The following is a 20,956-nucleotide window of genomic DNA, read 5'->3' as shown; positions in this document are numbered from 1 at the left end:
CCAGGCACCAGGCCAGGAGTGGGGAAGGCAACCCATGAGTATCCTGAGCACATTCCCCGAAACTTTGAGGGGCTCCACCCCGATCACATCTCCACCAGCCTCACAGGTAAACCGAGAGACTAAGAGCAGGGAAATGACATGCCTGAGGCCACAAAGCGAGTTCATTCAAGAGCTCAGGTCAGCTTCTGCTGGGCTGATTCTCTGCCATCTACACCTCTGCCTGTTCTCTCCACTCACTTGGAGGCCCGGGGTTGAAGCTGGGCATAACCTCCAGATGGCCTCAGGCCAGTGCTGCACTCCTAGCTGCCTGGGTATCTGGTGAGAGGACTGATGTAGAAGCACACCTCAGGCCCTGCCTGTCTGGGCATGGCCAAGGGTGAATGGGCCTCTAGCAGTGGACCTGGGCTAATGGTGCCTTCTGTTCTTTGCATGAGATGGTTTGTGCAATGCACAACTCAGCATTATAAAACTGTGCCTGCTTAGGCCAAGAACAGCAGGGACTGGCTCAGGGTGTAGGGTGTGACCTCTGCAGAAAGGGGGTGACTGTCAGTGGGTGGCAGCAACAGGGAAGCCTGAATGGAGGAGGTGGGCCTGAGAAGAAAGGCAGGACTTAAGTGAGCAAAGAGGAAGGAAGAGGAGTACCTGCGGGGGGGCTCTCCTCAGCAGGTAGGAGGGACTAGCGTAAGGCTGGTCTCTAGGGCAGGAGCAGGAGCAGGCCCAGGCATGGGACGTTCGTATGCCCGAGGCAGGTACGCTGCCCTGGAGTTTCACCTTCCTCTGTCTAGTTCACCCTGTACTCGTGGGGATCTCTGTGGGTCCTGGCTCTGGCTTTCCTTCTGCCACCCTCCCTGGCCTCATGGGTATTGTGAGCTTGGTGGGCACAGTTTCCAAGGAAGGACAAGCAATAATTTCCTCCAGATGGCCAGCCATCTAGGAGTCAGCACTGGCCACAGAAGCCTCAGGCTGCAGCATACAATGCTACCTTGCCTTCAGGACAATGCTGGGAGTGTAGCTGGCGTCCCTTGGCAGCCAAAAGTCTGCTCCATCTCTCAGGCTGGTTCAAGACCAAAGCCATCATTGTGATGTGGGCTCAGGGGATGGCCATGGCTTCTGGGGTCATCTCTTTCTCTTCTCAGGGCTCACAGCCACCTGCTCCTGAGCTGACTACCAACCTGCCCTTTCCAGGATGCACTAGATGCCTGCAGGGACCGGGAGTGCCTGGCTCACGCCCAGTGCTCAGATCCCTCCCACCAAGGCTCCAAGGGGCTGCAGGCCCGACGGGCTCCCTTGGCATTCTGGCCCCTCAGGAATTTCCATGGCCTCTCCCCAGACACACAGCTTCTTCGTGACAGGCAGTAGGAACACAGAGCAGAGAGGTGATCCCCAAGCCCCTGACTCCCCCAGAACTGCTTCCTTCCTGGTATTGGCCTGGAACAGTCTGTTTTTGTCCTCTTCCTTTAGCATTGCCTGGTGTTTGGTGCCCCTGTTGCCTTTGGGCCCTCCTGCTCCTGTTGCCCTGTGACTTACCCTAGGCTGCTGGCCAGGTTCCCACCCCTCTCTGCCCATTCAGGTTTTTTCCAAGCTCTCTCTGTCCCTGCACTGCCCTCCCCCACCCCCCAGCTGTTCTGTGAAGCCACCAGGCCAGTGACTCTGAACACTTTCTCTCCCCAGGTCCTTGCCAGCATCCTATCCTCCTGCCCAAACTGTCTGGAACCTTTACTGCTCCTCGACACAGGCCTGGCCTCCCCTGGGCGTCTGCTGATGGGATGACTCATCCAGACACTTCCCCTGAGGATGCTCACTGTCTGCAAACCACTTCATGCTAGAGGTCAGGACCAGGGCCACGGGGCTGCAGCCATCTCAAACTCTCATGTGGTTCAGTGTTCCAGGTGGGCCCCGAGACCTTTCACGTCCCTTGGTTAAGTTTGGTGACTGTGCACTTTGCACTTACTGTCCCTCTGCTGGGACTGCTCTTCTCTGTTCCAATTTTAGTGCAGCAGCAGCCTCCTCGGACAGGCATCTCCTCACCAGCTCAGGGCCCTTCTCTTGAAGTGTGTGTCCTTATCTGATTTGTCATCAACTGAGCCAACCTGACCTGTTTTCATGCTTGTTCCTTTATTGCCGGTCTCCTTCATTAGGTTCCAAGCTTCAGTTCCAGAGTGGCAGGGACCTTGTTTGTCCCATTTACTACCAGAGCAGAGTAGGTGTTTGATTAACAGATGTTGGTTGAATAGATTCTGGCTATTCAATGCTCCAGCCTGATTCTCACTCCTTTCTAATAGTCTCCTTGCACACTGGCACATACTCTCCTTTTTATTTACAAGACATTTCACATTCCTCCAGGCCTCTGGACCTTTGTACACAGCTGCTGCCATCAGAAGGGCCTTTTCTACACAGTTGAACTTGGCAAACTCCTACTCAGTCTATAAAACCCAGCTTAACATCATCTCTTTTGGGGATTCTGCCTCATTCTTGGCTTTCTTACAATACTGTCTCACGTCTCCTCAGGCCCATTCACCCTGGGGCTTCCCAAGAGCAGGGGCTGGGACTGACCCAGTGTTTGGGATCCCTGTGCTCCGAGGACATGTGCTGAGTATTGCTGGACAAGAGGCTGGGGCCTCACCCCTGCAGGGTCTTCCCATGCAACCCACTTGGCCCCTGCAGCAGCCAGAGTAGACTTCTAAAAACGCAAATGCCATCCACCACTACTAAAAACCATCTCAGAAGCCAGACATGGTAGTGCATGGCTATAATCCCAGCATTTAGGAGGCAGAGGCAAGAGGACTGTGAATTTGACACTAGCTTTGCAACGCAGTGAGACTTTGGCTCAACAAAATGAAATGAAACATGTAACAACAACAGCAAGAAAACCATTCCCGAGAATCCTCATCATGTTCCTGGTCACAGTCCACGAGGCCTGACCTCTGGCCTTCTACCTTTCCACATTGCCCGAGGCCTTCTAGTTTGGTTCTGCCTCAGGCTTCCACCTTTCCTGTCCCCTCCCGTGGCACTCACAGGCTGGGTCCTTCTCTCATTTTCATACCCTAGCTCAACATGGCCTCTTCGCAGAGGCCGTCCCCAACCTCCCAGCTGCCCTTGCCCAGTTCAGTTTGTTTTCCTCATATACTATTACTTCTAGAACTTTCACGTGACCTCTGTCTCCTCACTGACCACAGGCTCCTCAGGGCTGGGCCTCACCCAGTACCACCTGCGGCCTGGTGCACAGTACTTTTCCACAGAGATTGTCACCTGACTGATTCCTTCCCAGCCCTGATGAGAGGTCTTCAGTAAGGGGCTTTCCAGTAAACAGTCACTAGAAGGGAAGTTCCAGAGGTGGGGTTCTCCATTTATCTCATTCACTGTGGTGCCCCAGCCCACAGCATGGTTAAGTGTGCTGTTCTCACTGGGGGCTGAGCTTCCTGAGGTTTCAGAGCCAAGGCTGAGGGCTCTTGAAGGCCACAGCTCACCTGACAGAAGCATGGGGTCCTTGTCCACAGACTTGCGCACCTGGTCCGACTCCCCAGTCAGGGAACTCTCATCGATCTTGAGGTCATTGCCTTGGATGAAGAGGCCATCAGCAGGGAGGAGGTCACCTGGAAGGAGGGAGGGAGGTGGGATTAGTGGTCTTGGGGACCAAGAGGTGGAATATCCCCTAAAGGAGCGATCAGGAGGGACGGTTTTACAGGGAGGATATGACACCCAGAGTTCTTGGGTAAAGGAACCAAGATGGTACCCTGGCAGCTAAAGATGGGGCCAAGGTGACTGGCACAAGCGCTAAACATTAGGCTGAGGCTAGGTCCAATCACAGCCCAGGCCTGTACTTCACAGTGTTTCTCCTGGTCTGGCTTGGATTTGGGGCCCACTTCCCCTCTTTGGTGCCAGTCTATCCACTTTCTCACAGATGACTTATTCACTTCTGCTCCCTCGAACACCTCCTCTAGCCCAATAGCCCCCTGTCCACAGCCAGATCAGGAGGGGAGATGAATTTCATTTCAGACTCCTTCTGAGGAGTAGAAGCCCTTAGAGTGTGTTGAGAAAGCTCCTGAGGCTGCTCCCATGTGGTTAGCAATGTCTGCTGTGGGTAAAAGTTTGGAGAAGTGGTATGTGATTTAAATAATTCTGGAATCCTATCTCCTTTGGGTAGTACCCTTCCACCTCCCAAAGGGCTTTAGACCACAGCCTGCTTGGGATCAGCCTTCAGGGTTGCACCCTTCCCAGGGCCAGCCTTCCTGCAGTTGCCCCTCTGTCCCCCTTCTGCCCAGACCCCAGCTCTAGAAGATGGCTCTGTGGTTGGGACACTTACCATATTTGATCTGGGCGATGTCCCCAACCACGATCTCAGCCACAGGGATCTGGACCACCTGCCCAGCCCGGACCACGGTGAACTTCTGTTCCTGCTCGATGCGGCTCTGCAGGCCCCGAAACTGTTTCTCTTTGCTCCAGTCATTAAAGGCTGTGACCAGCACTACACAGATGACTGAGAGGAGAATAGCTGCCCCTTCAATCCACCCTGCTTCTGCCTCTCCTTCATCCTCAGCCCCGCCCTGGGCTGTCGCACATCCTGCAGATAGCAGAAGGAAGCAGGTAGTTGGGTAAGCCAGGCAGGAGGCCTCACTGCCCTCACTATGACAAGAGTCCATCCATTCAGCACATCTGGGTGCCAAGTCCTGACTTCACAGCAGTGGGCTCACTCTTCCCACTTCCCAGATGTGGAAACTGAGGCTCCAAATGGAGCTCAAATGATTTGCCCAAGCCAGGATGGGCGGTAAGATTTTGCTTTAATGCCAGGCCCATGGGGTAAAGAGAAAGAGAAGCAGCAGGCACATCCAGTCTGAGATTCTCAGGTCCAAAGGTGGGTCCCCTCATGTGGTGCAGAGCCTGAGGCCTTTTCAAGCCACTCCCTCCATCTACATAAGAATCCTGGGAGCAAGAGGAATCCCTCACTTATAGGTGAAGAAATCAAAGCCCAGTGTGGGGAGGGGCCAGAGCTGGGATGAGATCAGGCCCCAATGGCTGTGTCCACAGCAGGTCCCTTCAGACAGCATTGCCTACACACTGGAGAACTCAGAGAGGGTGTCTTTCAAGGGGACCAGGGGCCCTGGGCAACATGCAAGGCTTATTGTGTGCCAAGCATTCTCTCTCATTTGCAAGGTAGCTGAGTGAGGGAAGAGATGTGGATCAGAGAGGCAGTAACTAACTCACTGGGGTCACATAGCAAAGCTAGGGTTTGGATCCTGGCCTGCAATCTGACACCAGACCTGGCCTCCCCACTGTCTCTGAGGCCACATGCTGGCCTCCCATGGAAGGCTGCCACAGACTCACATGGCTGAGCACAAAATCCAGGTTAATCTTCAAACAGAGGACAGCACCTTTAAATGACCCTGACAGAAGCTTCTGGGAAGTCAAGGGTCAGAAGCACCATGACAAGAAGCCAAGAGGTACCTGAGGAATGTTTGCCAGCTCTCTGCTCTGGGAGTAGGGACCAAGCTGGAAGCTCTAAGCTCAGGAAGGAAAGGATCATTGTGGCCAGGCAACACGTGCTCCTGGAGAGGGCCAGGGCTCAGGCCCAGCAGCTGCTCCCTATGGCTGGTAAACAGCATCATCGTGTGGGGTCCTGAAAGCTATATTTTGATTCCTTTGGGAGTTTTGGACCTTTCTAATAATTTAAAGCAGTTGGGTTTGGTGGCAATGATGGTCACAATCCTGCTAATGAGGACTGACACTGACAATCCTGAGTTTGAATCCTAGCTGCACTACTTAACTGCTGCATGGATCCAAGTGCTAATAAAAAATATGGTGTGTGAGCACAAGGTCCCAAGTTCAGTCCCCAGTACAAAAAAAAAAAAAAAATGGTGTGTGTTAAATAGAAAAAATATTACGGCAAAAGACACGTTGCAAGGAATCTTCCTCAAAATATTTTCCTTCACTTAAACACACACATCCCATTGCTCTTACCACTTTTTGAAGCAGTTCTGGAAGTCCTCTTTTTTTGTTTGTGAGACAGGGTCCCCCTTTTGTAGCCCAGGCTGGCCTTGAACTCACTACATAGCCCAGGATGGCCTCAAACTCACAGTAATCCTCCTGCCTCAGACTCTCGAGTGAGGGGATTGCAGGTGTGAGCCACTAAGCCTAGCCTGGAAGTCCTCTTTCATGAGTATCTTTATGAGGCACGATAAAAAATATGGTGAATGCTGCTGCCACATGCTGAAGAGGCAGGTTCATAAAAACACTACAATGTATCCATATCCACCTTATGCACTGGATCTGGCACTGTGCAATTTCTGGCTCTTTCCAAAAGTCAAAATGACCATGAAAGGTGAATGTTTTGAGTTGATTCAGGACATTGAGGCAGCCAGGACAGCACAACTAAAAACACTTGGAACATCAAAAAGAATTAAGTACTTAAGAATTAACCTAACCAAGGAAGTGAAAGAATCTCTACAACGAAAACTATATTCTGAAAAAGGGAGATTGAAGAAGGTATCAGAAAATGGAAAGATCCCCTGTTCCTGGACAGGCAGAACCAAGACTGTCAAAATGGACATATTACCAAAACTGATATACAGATTTAATGCAATCCCAATCAAAGTATCAACAGCATTTCTGACAGAACTAGAAAAATTATCCTAAGATTTATATGGAACCAGAAGACACCCAGAATAGCAAAAGCAATCCTGGGCAACAAAAACAAAGTGGGAAGTTTCACAATCCCAGATTTCAAGTTATATTACAAAGCTACAGAGATAAAAACAACATGGTACTGGCACAAAAACAGACATGCAGGTCAATGAAACAAATGAGGATGAAGAAACAACCCCAAGCATATTAAGTTACCTATCTTTGATAAAGGGACCTAAAGAATACGCTGGAGAAAAGACAGCCTCTTTATCAAGTGGTCTAGGAAAACTTGTTACACACATGCAGAAGAGTGAATCTAGACCCATATCTCTCACCAGGCACCACAAAATAAAAATGGATCAAAGGCATAGATCTTAAAACAGAAACACTTAATCTGCTGGAAGATAAAATAGAGAAAACTCTTGAAGACATAGGCACAGGAAAAGTTCTGTTTATGAGCAGAACCCCAATTACACAAGAAATAGCATCAAGAATCAACAAATGGGATCACATCAAATAAAAAAGCTTCTGCACAGCAAAGGGAACGATCAACAGAAACAATCTGCAGAATGGAAAAGTTGTTTTTTGTTTGTTTTGCTAGCTACTATTCTGACAGGGAATTAATGTCTAGAATTTACAAAGAACTAAAAAAGAAGCAGACTCCCTCCAAATAAAAGACCCAACCAAAAAATGGGCATCTGAAATGAATGGACACTTCTCAAAAGAAATAAAAATGGCCAATACAAGAAAAAATGTTTAGCATGTCTGGGTCATTAGAGAAATGCAAATTAAAATGACACTGAGGTTCCATCTTACTCCAGAAAGAATGGCCATCATCAAAATATCAAACAATAACAAATGCTGGCAAGGCTGAGAAGGGCGGGGGGGGGGGTTGTCGTTCTTCATTGTTGTTGAGTATGTGGACTGGTATAACCACTATGGAAATTAGTATGAAGAGTCCTCAAAAAACTACAACTAGTAATTTCATTCCACCCAATTTTCCCCTTCCAGGTCTCTTCCCAAAAGAGTTAAAGACATGCTACAGTGATACATGCATACCTAAGTTTATAGCAGCACATCACGTAATAGCCAAGTCTTGGAAACAGCCTACATATCCATCAACAGATGAATGGATAAAAATGTGGAATTTATATATAATGGAGTGCTACTCTGCCATAAAGGATAAGTTGGAGTCATTTGTAGGAAAATGGATGCACTTTGAGACTATAATGTTACGTGAAAGAAATCAGACACATAAGCTTAAGTATCACATAACTTACATGAGAAACCCAAAGTATAAATAATTTTAAAAAACAAAAGACAGACAATAAGAAACAGGGAAATAGATCCTTTGTAAATGGGAAGGAGATCTAGAGATGGAGGGAGGGGGAAAAAGGGAGGAAGGAGAAGGGGAATAAAAAATGAAGGTATGTTAAGTACATGTACCCACTCCCTAAGATGAATGTAAACATAGTACTGCAAAATAAAAAATGAAAGATTTTTAAGTATAACCCCCCCCACACACACATACATACAAAAAGCTGCTCAGGAAAGAGGACTTCCAGAACTGCTTCAGAAAGTGAAAATAATGGAGTAAGTATGCTAAAAGGGAGAGGGCTATTTAGACAGGAAGTACTTAGAGGGGGATTACTGGCAATGTGTCTTTTGCTGTAATAATTTTTAAAAAATGAAATATTCACCATATTTAGCCACTGTGCCTTGGTTTTTTCATCTGTGGAACAGGGGTGATGCCCCCCCGCCCCCATAAGATGGTTGAGAGGACTGCAGGAGCACCTTCCTGTAGAGTGCCCACCTTGGAGAGCACGAGGCAGATGCTGTTAGAGGCAGTGCTTCTAACTCTCCAGCAGAAGCACACACATTGCCGCACCCAAACACCATGGCCCACCCAGGGCAGCCTCCAGCCCCACGCTGCTGAGAGGGGTGGGCTGGGATGGTGTCCCCATGTGACATGGCCAAACTGCGACTGCTCTCCTCATCCTGGGCCAGCCAGCATGTAACCTCTCATTGTCTGTGTGACCTTGGGGAACTAACATGGCCTCTCTGAACCACAGGCTACTTGCTCACCAGTCAGATGGGAAATCTACTCCTAGTGGTTACTAGGGCCTGATGTCCCAGGAAGGTAAAAGCAGAAACTGGGCTGGAGCTCAGTGGAAGGGAGCTTGCTGAGCAGGTGCTGGCCCTGGGATCCATCCCCAGCACCTCAGAGAAATGAAGAAATACAGCCTCAGTCCACACATGTTTTCTAAGTCCTTATTACTCTACTGGGAGGGAGTTGGAGCCCTGTGTATGCCAGTCCCAGCCCTGCCACAAACACACTGTGTGACCTCAGACGAGTGCCAGGCAATCTCTGAGTGGGATCTCCCTCCAGTGTGGAGTGATGCTGGAGGTTGAACGATGGGCTGGAGAGGCCTCAGCACCCACACCCTGTCCCTGAGTGCTTTCTTGCATGAGTCTGTGATTATCTGTCATACAGAGGAAGAGCCAGGATCAGGTCCACATCTCCTGACCAAGTGTGGGACCCCTGCAGAACACTTATCCACCTGGGAGGGTCACTGGCCCAGGAGAGCCCAGGTGGGCCCAGCTCCTCTGTGGAGGTTTGGGGTGGAGGATGAGATGAGGCCTGGGCAGTAGCCAGGCAGAGGTAAACATCATGCTACACTGGGCAATGTGACTGAGCGTCCACTGTGGGCAGACCCTGTGCTGCGGTCCCTGCACACAAGGCTCAGTCTTGTGCCTCATTTACCAATTCGAGAGCTAAGGGCTGTCACTGCTGGGGAGTTGTCAGGCCTGGATTTGAACCCGTGTCTCTCTGGGGCCCAAGTACCCACATTTCCATCTGTTAAACGCAGGCTCCTCCTTAGAAGGCAGGTCTTCTGGTGGGGTCTCTGCACCCTCAGTGCTGACCTTGGAAGGAGTCAGCCTCGTCTTTCATCCTTGCTCTTGCAGACTGTCTCCGAGCAGGGAAGCCCAGGGCACAACTTGGGGGCCACAACAGTTCTAGGGTGGCCTCTTGCCCCCCAGACCCAGTTCCCTCACCTACCTGAGGTGGGGGTGATGGGAGTACTATGTGCCCATCCAGAGTCAGTGCCGGGGCAGAAGGGGGCAGATAATGGCAGGACAATAATGGGGTGCACAAGGGCTCGGAGCAGGGAGGTACAGTGCTGGCCATCCTCTCTGGGGCATCTGTCTTCAGAGGCTGTGCTTTTAACTACTCCATTCTCTTTTCACACTCAGAGTGGGGGTAGGTTGAGGGACCGAATGAGAGAGACCGAGAGAGAGCAAGAGAAGTGTAGGGAGGGGAGAGAGACAGGAAGAGAGAGAGGTTCTCATGAGGCACGACTGCCCTGCTCTTCCAGGGCAGAGATGGACACTCTTTCTCCAAAAAGTCACTTGCTGCCACAGACAGTGGGGGGCGAACTTCATATTTAGACAATGGAATGGGAATTTCAGGTCATGCTCCCATGCCATGCAGTGATGCCCTTTTGATTTTTTTCAGCCTTAAAAAATGTCAAAAACATTCTTAGCTCAAGGCCGTAGCAAAAGAGAGGGCAACCTAGACTTAGCCTGAGACCAGTTACCCAATCCCTGTTCTAGAACTTCAGGTACAAAGATTTCTGGTGTCATCCTGCATGCCTCAGGGAGCGACAAGGGTCCCTCAAGGTTCTGTCCCCAGGAAGGTCTCAGGGGGTGGGGAGAGAGCACCATCAGAGCAGTGGGCTTGTCTTCAGCCCATGAGGTGTCCAATCAGGATCATCCATCAGGTGAGAGGAGGGTTGGGGGCCCTCACAGATCAGCCTCGATGGGGGTCGAGGTCACCCATACCTGGGCACATGTTCAAACCCAGTTTACAGCACCCATCTTCATACAACAGAATGAGATTGTTGTGTTTTGGATTTTGTTTTTTTGTTTTTGTTTTTGAGTCAGGGTCTTGCTATGTAGTTCAGGCTGGGCTCGAACTTACGGTGATATTCCTGCCTCAGCCTCCTGACTGCTGGGTACAGGCATGTGCCATCATGCCCAGCATGCAATTGTTGTGTTTTAATATGTGCCACAGTGAAACCTGAGGACCCTTTACTAGCTGGGTGCTATCATTTGAATGTGTCCCCAAAGCTCCTGAGTAGAAACTTAATGTCTATATTCATGTGTGGATGGTCCTGGAATGGAGCTCTGGGAGTTCATTGGGGTGGCTGTGGGATGGCATCAGCAGCTTTATGGGCAGAAGGGAGGCCTGAGCTGGTGCACTTGCTTGGTTTTGCCATGTGATGCCCTCTACCATGTCAGGACATAGCAGATGCTGGAACCTTGATGCTGGACTTCACAACCTCCACAACCATGAGAAATACATTTCTTTTCTTTACAAATTACACAGTTAGTGACATTCTGCTAAAATGAATTTAGACATGAGGTGACCTCTAGCAAATTAACTCTGCCTTGGTTTCCTCATCTTTAAAATGCAGAAAGCGAGAGGAGGTGAGCCAATCCTAGCACCCAGGAGGAGGCTCCCGGGCCACCATTCCACCACTCCCAGGGCAGAGGAGGTGAGCCGCACGGGCACCAGCAGCACCCCCAACCCCTTGGAAATGAAAAGACACGTAAACAAGCCTCAAAAACAGACTTCCAGATCACCTACAGCAGCCCCAAAGGGAAACAAGATGGAAACATCTGATACTCAACAACCTGGACTCCCTGAAGTGGCAATAAAAGAGGATCTGGAAAAAATAAAATCAGAAATAATTTCTCTGATAACAACAGAGATTGTGCCCATAGTGCAAGACATGATTAATAAATCTAGGGGGGACACAGATTAAAAACAAAACAGAGGAACTGAGCAACATGATGGAATCCCAACATAGGAAACAAATGGAATCCATAAAACAGATACAAACAGATTTCTAGGAGATTAAAAACTCCATTGAAAGTCTACGCAGCAGAATGAACCAATGTGAGGACAGAATTTCAGATATAGAAGATAAGATTGCAATTAGTGACCAGGAAAAGAAAAATTGCTTTAAAATTATAAGGGAACACGAGAAACCAATCCAGCAGCTGCTAGACGATGTAAAGAAGAATAACATAAGACTGATTGGAATCAATGAAGAAACAGGACAGAGCACAAGTGACATAAAAAAATTGTTCACAGAAGTGATGGCAGAAAACTTCCCAAGCAGGAGAAAAGAACCTGACATACAGATAAGTGAGGCACATAGGACTCCAATTAGCCTTGACCAAAAAAAGTCTACACATAGGCATATAATTGTTAGGATTCCAGAAACCCAACAGAAGAACAAAATTGTACAAGTTCTGAGAGAAAAGAAACAAATCACGTACAAAGGAAAGCCCATCAGAATCACAGCAGACTTCTCAATGCAAACCCTCAAGGCAAGAAGAGCTTGGAGTGATATATTCCAAGCCCTAAAGGAAAACAGCCTCCAACCCAGATTGATGTACCCTGCAAAACTAGCTTTCAAAATTGATGGAGAAATAAGATATTTTCGTGACAAAGAGCACCTTAGGAATTTCATGAATACCAAACCAGCAATCCAAAAAATTTTAGACAATGTCCTAGGAAAAGACAATGAGGATCACAACCCCAGGAAGCCCAGCAGAATGAATCCGTTGGGTGTGACAAATTAAACGCAAAAGGGGAGAATCCAACAAAAAGAAAAAGTCATGACAAGGCTTTTAAAACTTTTAACTTCATCTCCCTAATGAGTGTATAACTCAATCTTGTTATTGTACTGATCAGTATTTTTCTGATTCTATTGTTGCACACCTTTCCTTGTGCTGTACTGGATATTTATCATCTTCTTGTGTCTACTTTTTAATTGGGTTGTCTATTAATGAGCTGTAAGAGTTCTTTATATATTCTGGTCATAGGTTATATGCATTGTAAATATGGTCTGTTTAAGGACTACTTTTCATTTTAACAATGTCATTTAAAGTTCTAAATTTTGATGGAATCTCATTTATCAATTTTTTTCTTTTATACATCATGTTTTTTGTATCCTAGGAAGTTCCTGCCTACCCTAAATTCATAAACGTTTTCCCTTATAATTTCTTCTTAAAGTTTTATAGTTTTAGTTTTTCATATTTAGGTTCATCCATCCTTTCAAGTTATTTTTATGTATGGAAATAAAGGGTTGAAGTTAATTTTTTATATACGGATACCAGGTGTTCTAGTGCCATTTGCTGAAACACTATCTTTTCTTCTTCTCTTGGATTGAGATTATATTCTATAAAATGTTAATGTCAAATAATCTTTCAAAACTCAGTGGACCATATATGTGTGGTTCTATTTGTAGATTCTCTGTTTTATTCCAGTGATCTATATGTCTTTCCTTACACCAACACTGTCTTGATTACTCTAGCTTTAGAGGAAGTCTTAAAATTAGGTACTAAAAGTCTTCCAACACTGTTTTTTTCTTTTTCATTTTACTTTCCTAGGTCCTTTGTACTCCTAACTTTTAAATTTCAATATCCAATTCTTCATTTATAGCAAGTATACATACATCTGAATTTTTATATATATATCTTGTGTTTTCTAATCCTGCTATATTCAAATACAAGACCTAAGGGCTCCTAGAGATTTCTTAGTATTTTCTCTGTAGATGATCATTTCATCTACATATAAAGAGTTTGCTTCTATCTTGCCAGTCCTATCCTAATTGTATCATTTTATTGCTAGACTATTTTGGTTTAGGCCTATGTTTCAGAGTTTAATGGATAGATGAAGATTAGGCATATCTGTCCTTGTTCCCCACCTTAAGGAGAAAGCATTGTATCTTCTCCATTCATATAAGGCATTTTTGCTGAAGTATGGAGTACATGTCTTTAATCTGTTGAGAAGGTTCTGTTCTACTTCTAGTCTCCTGATAGCTTTTACCATGAACAGCTGTGGAATTTAGTCCAGTACTTTTTCTCCAACTAGTGACAGGATCATATGGCTTTTTCCTTTCCTCTGTTAAAATGATGACTTTTGGGGATGCATCTTCCAATGCTGAACCAACACTGCCATCCCTATAATAAAACCACTTTCTACATACTGCCAGAGCTGACTTCTAATAGTTGGTTTTGTTAAACAAATTTCTATCTATGTTCATACTTTTTTCTTCTATTATCTTTATCCAGTTTTAGGATTAGCACAATGTTGATTTCCTAAAATGAGGGGAGAAGTGTTCCTTCTTTTTTCTGCTTTAATTATTTGATATAATTTATCAGTTAAAATGTATATGAGCCTGCTATTGTCATATAGGTAGGTTTTCAAGCTAGGAATATACTTTCTTTAATAGGTGCTATTTAAATTTTATATTTCCTCCAGAGTTAGTTTTATTAATTTGTCTTCCAAGGTACTTCTTAGAAGTTGTCAAATTTATTTCAAAAAAGATTTTTGTAATATGCTTTCTATATCCTTTTAAATTCTGTAAAATCTGTGGTAATGTCTCCTAGGTCTTGATATTGTAATTTAAAAATGTATAATTGATATTGTGTAACAGGAAGAAAAGTTCTAAAGGAGCAGGGAGAGTGGGAGGGGTAGGGGAAAGGAAAGAAGGGAAAAGAAAAAAATATGAGAAAAGGAAAAAAATGGAAACAAAGTCTTTGCAAATAGGGAAGGGTGAAGGGGGTGAAGGGAGGGCAGGGAAATGGGGAAAAAATAAGAACTCATGTAAAGGTACAAGATCCCAATGATGAATGTAAATGTATTTTATATCTAAAATGTACCAATAAACTTAATGGAAAAACAAACAAAATAAAATGCAGAAAGCATGGCCCCTCTCTTGTGGATAGGAAGACATTTCCACCCAGAGCCAGGCATACCTCAGTGCCCGGTAAGCGTCACTGTGATCTCCATTGTTGCTGGTCTGCCCCTTGTGGCTGAGGGCTGACCCTGGCTCCACCCTAGCTACTGGCAAGGCCCTGCTTCTGTGCCTTGGGCTCCTCCCCTAAGCAGCAGTGGCTCTGAGCCCAAGCACCCTCCAGTGTGGGTACGGTCTTACCTTCATTGTTCTCCCCAGGCGGGTGGTAGAAGGACAGTCCTAGAGAGATGATGGCCGCGATTTCCAGGATGATGAGCGTCACGTCCTGCAGTGCTTCCCACACAAGCTGCAGGAAGGTTTTTGGCTTCTTTGGAGGTATAAAGTTTTGCCCGAAAATCTGCTTTCTTTTTTCCAGGTCTGGAGTAGTACCCGGCAAACCTGTGGACAGAGTTTGGCAAGGTTGGCCTTGGGATTAGGGAGATGTTCACGTGTATCCCTCAGATTGCAGGAAAGTGGGGAACAGCAGAGAAAACCTCCAGTACCTGGCCCAGGAGTCTGGCCTTCCCACGTCTAAGTGGGGCTCCTATAATGCCAGAGAACCAAGCAGGGGGCTGAAGAGTGGCCCCAAGACATATAGGTGCTCCTGGGTTCACAGTGGGGTTCCACGCTGACAAACTCATGGCAAGGTGAAAAGAACGTAGGTTGAAAGTGCCTTTTGTACACCTCACCTTTCAAATGTTACAGCTTGATCTAGGCCATCTGAATGGTGTTCAGACACTTACATCAGCCTGCAGTTGGGCCCAGCCCCTAACACAGCCTGTTTTATGGTAAAGCGTTGAATTAGTTCCTGTAATTTATCGAATGTCGTACCGAAGTGGAAATCAGAATGGTGTATGGGTGTTGCTTTTCCACCCTTGTAAAGCTGGAGACTTGCAAGCTGATCCCAAACTGGTGGCCACCCACATATCCACGCCCCAGCCCAGTCCTGTGAGTGTTAACATCATTTGGGAAGACAATCTTTACATTAAAGGTCCTGAGATGAGGCTGTCCTGAATTGTGCAGTATCCCTCAGGGTGACGCTGACACAGACACAAGATCCATGTAAAGGTGGAAGTGGAGACCAGAGTGAGGCAGCCACAAGCCAAGGAGCATTGGGAGCAATCAGGAGCCAGAGGAGGTAGAGAATGATTCCCAAGTCTAGGACCAGCCTTGGCTGGACTTCTGGCCTTTCAGAGCTGTGAGAGAGCAGCTGCTCCGGGTGTGGTAATAGGCTATGGCAGCCACAGGAGGTCAACACACAGCCATGTGCATCTCACTGTGCCCTCGATCCTGTCCTGCATCAGCTCACCCTCCCACCCAGCACAGCACAATGGCTGAGTGTCTCACTTCATTTTCCATAACAACCTCTGCTTGGCTTGGAATCCTAGCCTGATGGCACAGTGCTCTGAGCCTTGGTTTCCTCTCTGCAGTGGGGATGTTACGAGTGGTGCATAAGGTAATTCACGCAGCTGTCAATCACTCACCCAGCAACTATGAAGGTCTAGTACTGGAGCTAGGACCAAGACAAAGCACCCCCAAGACCAGCCTCCCAGTAGACACATCTCGGAGGTCCCTCTTTCTCTGGACAAGGCTGCAGGGAAAGTCAGGTGCAGCCCTGTGCTGGAGCCGGGATGGAGCAGTAGGGCCCCACTGCCACCTCTATTCCTCCATTTCCAGCAGCTCCTCCACCCTCCCCTGCTCCTTGGCCCTGGAAGTGCTTCATTATCTCAGAATCTCAACCTGCCACTCCAGCCTCGGGATCTGACTTCCAATCTATGATTGTAGCCTCGTCTTTCATTGTTTGGCCTTGTCCCAGCCAAACCAGGAGAGTCCCAGTTGGCACCTACTTCCTTCTGCCACCATCTGCTCATGGGCTGCCCTCCACTGCTATCCCCATGGTCCCCACTGGCCTGTCTGTGTGTGTCCCCTAAACTCACTTGCAGTAAGGTATGGTGCACTGACAAGTCCAGGTGAAGCAGAGTCCTTATAGGCAACACAGGTACATGACAGAGAGGCAGCTCTGGGGAAGACTGCTGGTGCCCACTCATCTACAGGGCCCCCATGGAGCTCCGTGCTTCCCCTGGTGCCTGTCCCCTCTTTCCATGTTATCCTGTGCCCCTGAGGGTGCTTTGTTTTCCATAGCAAGTGTCCTGGCATACTTGCACCTTTGCTCCTTCTAAGCCAGGAAGAGCCTTTTCTCCCCTCTACACAGTGTGTCCATTCTTAGCCTCTCTGCTGAGCTGCCCTTCTGTCTAGCTGCCATCACATCCTGTTCCCAGATGCCAGGCCCCAGGGATTCAGGACTCAGGACTCTCCTTCATCCAAGCACCCAGGTTGTTAAATGTGTAGCTGCAGCCGTTCACTCAGTGCACTGGTAACTGTGGGCCCACTCACAAGCTGGGCATGGTCCTGGGTGTTGGGGCTGCGGTGGCTGGCAGAGAGGAGCACTGGTACACTCATCGTGCTGCCTTTTTCCCCCTGACCACCTGGCAGCTCAGCACTGAATTTGCAGTTCCCCCTTGGAGCTGCACCAGAGGACTAGGTGATATGCACTGTGCCTGGGGATTTTCATCTTGTTTCTCTTGTCTTTCCTTTCTTTGGATTTCCTCACTTAGGTTATTTTAATTCTTATGTGAGACAAAATTTTATAAGCTGCTTTGAAGGCAGCTTCAAAATAAAGCAGGGGTATTGGGGCTGGTAAAGGAGCAGGGGCGGGGTTAGCAGTCACTGTTAAGGAGGGAGATGAGGGGACAAAGATATTAGAAATGTGGCTCACTGTTCTGGTAATTAGGGGCAGGGGTCTCCCTTCCTACATGTGGGGTGCCTGCCAACAGGCTAGGCTCTATTGAAAGCCCCTGAGGGTGGAGGGCACAACCAATGCGTCCTCTTCCTTGATGACAATCAGCTGGTTTCCTGAGTGATCTTGGCAGATCGCTCCCTCTCTCTCAAGGGCCCTGGGCTGCCTCACTTGAGGCTGGAACTGAATGGAGCTCTGCTAGTGCTTTATGAGTGCCACCACTCTTCTGCTTTATCACACAGATGTGCAGAGTCCCGTGTCACTGAGCTGCTCGAACAAATGCCTGATGATGACCCTACCTGACTTGGCTGATGTGAACCCTGACCAGGACAAACTGGGGCTCTGTAGCTCTGGACACTTAGGACATTTCAGATAAAACCAATTATGAGTGCTTCCCTGGGGAAAGCCTTCCAGGGGGCATCACTGCTCTGCCAAGGGCACAGTTCAAATCAGACCAGGCCAGGGAGGCGCCAAGGGGAGCTGTAAGGCTTAGCACATGTGAGAGGCTATCGTGCACAAAGCGTGGCCAAGGGTGTGGCCTGAACTGGCACACAGCGTAGGCACATGTAGGTGTGTGGCATGGGCCTGTGTGGAGGTGCCCGTGGCTGTCCCATGCCTGTCAGAAGTCAGAGTGGGGAGCTTTCAAAGGCTTCACTTCTAGGACTTGTGGAATTCATGGTGATCCAGGATAAAACAGTGAAATGGGACAAAAGACTTAGGGCTGCCTCTCAGGGCTGTGCCCCTGGGCAGGTGATTTCCCTCTCTGGACCTCAGTTTCCTCTCAGAGGACATCTGAATAACCTTAGTGCTACCACACAGACTTACATAAGGCAGGGCTTTTGCCGTGCTCATGGGGTTCTTGTCACCTGGTGAGGATGTGCTTAATATCACTGCTGTCGCTGTGGTTGTGACCCAAAGACCTCCAGGGAGCTTTACAAAGTCTTAACACTCAGGTGCCTACTGTGGGCCTCTGGCTAAATCAGGCTGGGTCATATTCTGGGTGTCAGCGGTCTCTGAGAGCTCATGCAGGCTCCCCATGTACAGCCAGTAAGTTAGTTTTCCCTAAGCACAGAGCTCCATGTCACCTGTCCTGCCCCAGTCTGAGCTGCTTTGGCGTCACCTGGGAACTGAAGTTCAAGTTCTCCATGGCCCCTTCCCACCCTCTGGATTCAGACCTCCTGGGGTGGGCCCAGCCCCCTACCCACTGTGTTGGAATGAGCCCTCCTAGGAGATGGAGAAGAGCCTCTGGCTGAAGGGCCCCTGGCCCAGGAGAAGAGCAGAGAAGGAAGCTGACTGGGAGTTGCTTTAAGAACACTGTCCCCTTAGAGCCTCCACTCCACTGGGGGCAGTGGTTTCTCTGATCACACTGCACATGGATAGCAGATCCTGGGCTGGCCCCCGAAGCCTTCACTTTCTTTTGCAGGGAGTGCTGGCTCTTGCAGGGCCTGTCTGACCACCCTCCCTGATAGGTACAGGCCACCCCCAGGTTCGCAGCTCCCCAGAAGCAGCAGCAGAAGTGGAAGTGCTGTGGGCTGAGCCAACGGTGGACCCAGACCAGGCTGAGGGGAACACAGGTCCATGCTTCAACCCTGTCTCCTGCTGGTGGCTTCAGGGGGCTGGAGGAGGAAACAAGAAACAGATGAGGGGAGAAAGACCAGAAGAAGGAAATTCAGACAGCATGGGGCCAGGAACCCACCCTCCAGGTCAGTTCTGACCATGTCCCTGCTCTGCTCCACAACCTGCCATGGCTCCCAAATCCCTGCACTATGGTCCAGCTCTTCACTCACAGTGGCCTGATTGTCCCAGAGTCTGCTCCCTCATTCTCACGGCACATCCATCTCTCTCCTACCAAGCCACAGGCTGCACATACCCTCTCTGCCTCAGTCTCGGCTCACGAGGTCCTAGCCCAGGACCCCGTCACTCCCCTGGCACTGACCTACTTGGTCTCCAGAGATGCAGATGGAACTTACCACCTCCTACCAGAAGCCTTCCTTGGTTTACGCAGCCAGAACAACCTGCCCTGTCCTTCCCTGAGCCTTTGCCACAAACCCCATTATTTGCTCCCTTTCACACAGGGATCAAGTCCTGGGGTCAAATGCCAATGGAGAGCCACCCTTTACCTCCACTGCCTCTGATGCCACCACCCATGGCCTGGGAGACCACTGGTATCAGTGCACAGCAGAGCCTCCCTCCTTCCTCTCCTCCTCTCGCGGGCCATGATGAGGTACGATGCCGAGGCTGCTCAGAGGCCCCTGTGTAGTCAGAGCCTCAGTGAACCTGGGCTTGACAAGCTTCTTCAGGGCAACTGCCCTGGGTGGACCTCTCGTGTGGTCTGGGTGTGCCTGAGCAGCCACCAGAAGTTCAGGACAGGTTTGACAGCATGTTGGGCACACATATAATTTACAATCACGTATTGATGGTCCTCATGTGCAGGGCGCAAGGGGCCAGGAGCCTGGAGAGATCAGGTATTTCAGATACATGGTGGCCTGGCGGGGTTCACTATAGATCCAGTCTCTGATCATCGAGGTGGTCATGGGGAAGGGAGCACACTTACTGCTCCCATGCAGATCTGGCATCTGGCCACGCACATGCACACACAGAAGTGGCACATGGTCCTGCCCACAGCATTTGACCATGGCAGTGAGTATGCACGGCCACAATGCTGCACAGTTTCTCTGTAGGCCCTGGGACACAGTGTCCATGTGTGCACACTTGTGCTTGGATATGAGCAGGAGTGGGCACATGAGTGTGGTATGCCTCTGACCTGACTGTGTGTGGACACAGACTTCCACAGATATATGCCCACTACTCTCTCTTCCCTGAATCAGGATGAATCCAAGCCTTTCTCTGCGTGGGGATTCCTTAAGAAGCCTCTCAGCTCATGCTCCAGAATGTCCACCCCAGCAGGAAAAGGAGACAGTCAGATGGAAAGAGAACGGGGTTGCTGTGGGATCTGGTTCGAAGCTTTGGAAATATCTGTTATGGTTTATATCTAGATGACTCCCAGCCTCAAGTGCTCACAGACAGGGGTTCTGAAAGGTGACTAGATTATGGAGCATTACAGCTGACATACTATTAGAAGGGGAGGTCTGATTGGAGAGATGGGTCACGTTAGTGTGACCCAGAGGGGTCCATCTCCCCTCCCAGCTTCTCCCTTGACTCTCTCTGCTTCCTGTCCACCATGCCACGAGCAGCCTTCTTCTACGAGACTACTCTGCCATGCCCCTCCAACAAACCATGAACTGAAATGTGAGCAAAATAAACTTCTCCTTTAAACCATCAGTGTCAGGTATTTGCCCAGCAATGAGAAAGTAACTGAGACAACATCCATTATCTGTAACAAGGGCTAGGGGGTCCTGTGCAGGTGGAGCTCTAAGTAGGGTTAATGGATAAAATACAGGATGCCCACTTACAACTGTGTTTCAGAGAAGTAGCAAATACTTTTTTTTTTTGGTACGGGGGATCAAACTCAGGACCTTGTGCTTGCGAGGCACGCGGTGGAACCATTGAGCTAAATCCCTGGCCCCTGCAAATACTTTTTTAGTATGAGCTATGTCCCATATAATATTTGAGACACACTACTATTAAAATTATTTGTTGTTTGTCTGAGATGCAAATTTCACTGGATGTCCTCTATTTTTCTTTGTGAAATCTGATGACTCTACCTCTAAGATTCCCCTGGTCTCTCCCAGTAGTTCCTCCACACCATTGGAGCAGGATACGACCT

General features: G+C 48.6%; 1 protein-coding gene across 23 annotated transcripts in view; it reads right to left on the bottom strand.

Annotated features, from left to right (window-relative positions):
* Atp2b2 (ATPase plasma membrane Ca2+ transporting 2) overlaps positions 1-20,956 on the bottom strand; it is a 355,181-nt gene that overhangs the window by 69,283 nt on the left and 264,942 nt on the right. For all 23 annotated transcript variants that reach the window (XM_087217055.1, XM_087217060.1, XM_087217052.1 and 20 more), the window contains exons 3-5: positions 14,634-14,831; positions 4,304-4,561; positions 3,468-3,593 (exon numbers count right to left, since the gene is read on the bottom strand). In XM_087217055.1, coding sequence (XP_087073181.1) covers positions 3,468-3,593; positions 4,304-4,561; positions 14,634-14,831 — 582 coding nt within the window. The remainder of the gene's footprint in view (positions 1-3,467; positions 3,594-4,303; positions 4,562-14,633; positions 14,832-20,956) is intronic.

This window comes from Heterocephalus glaber, unplaced genomic scaffold, assembly GCF_053883595.1.
Source record: "Heterocephalus glaber isolate CG9 unplaced genomic scaffold, H.glaber_assembly_v1.0 deba00000122, whole genome shotgun sequence".
Classification (NCBI taxonomy): Eukaryota; Metazoa; Chordata; class Mammalia; order Rodentia; family Bathyergidae; genus Heterocephalus; species Heterocephalus glaber.
This window is presented reverse-complemented; position numbering and strand designations above follow the sequence as displayed.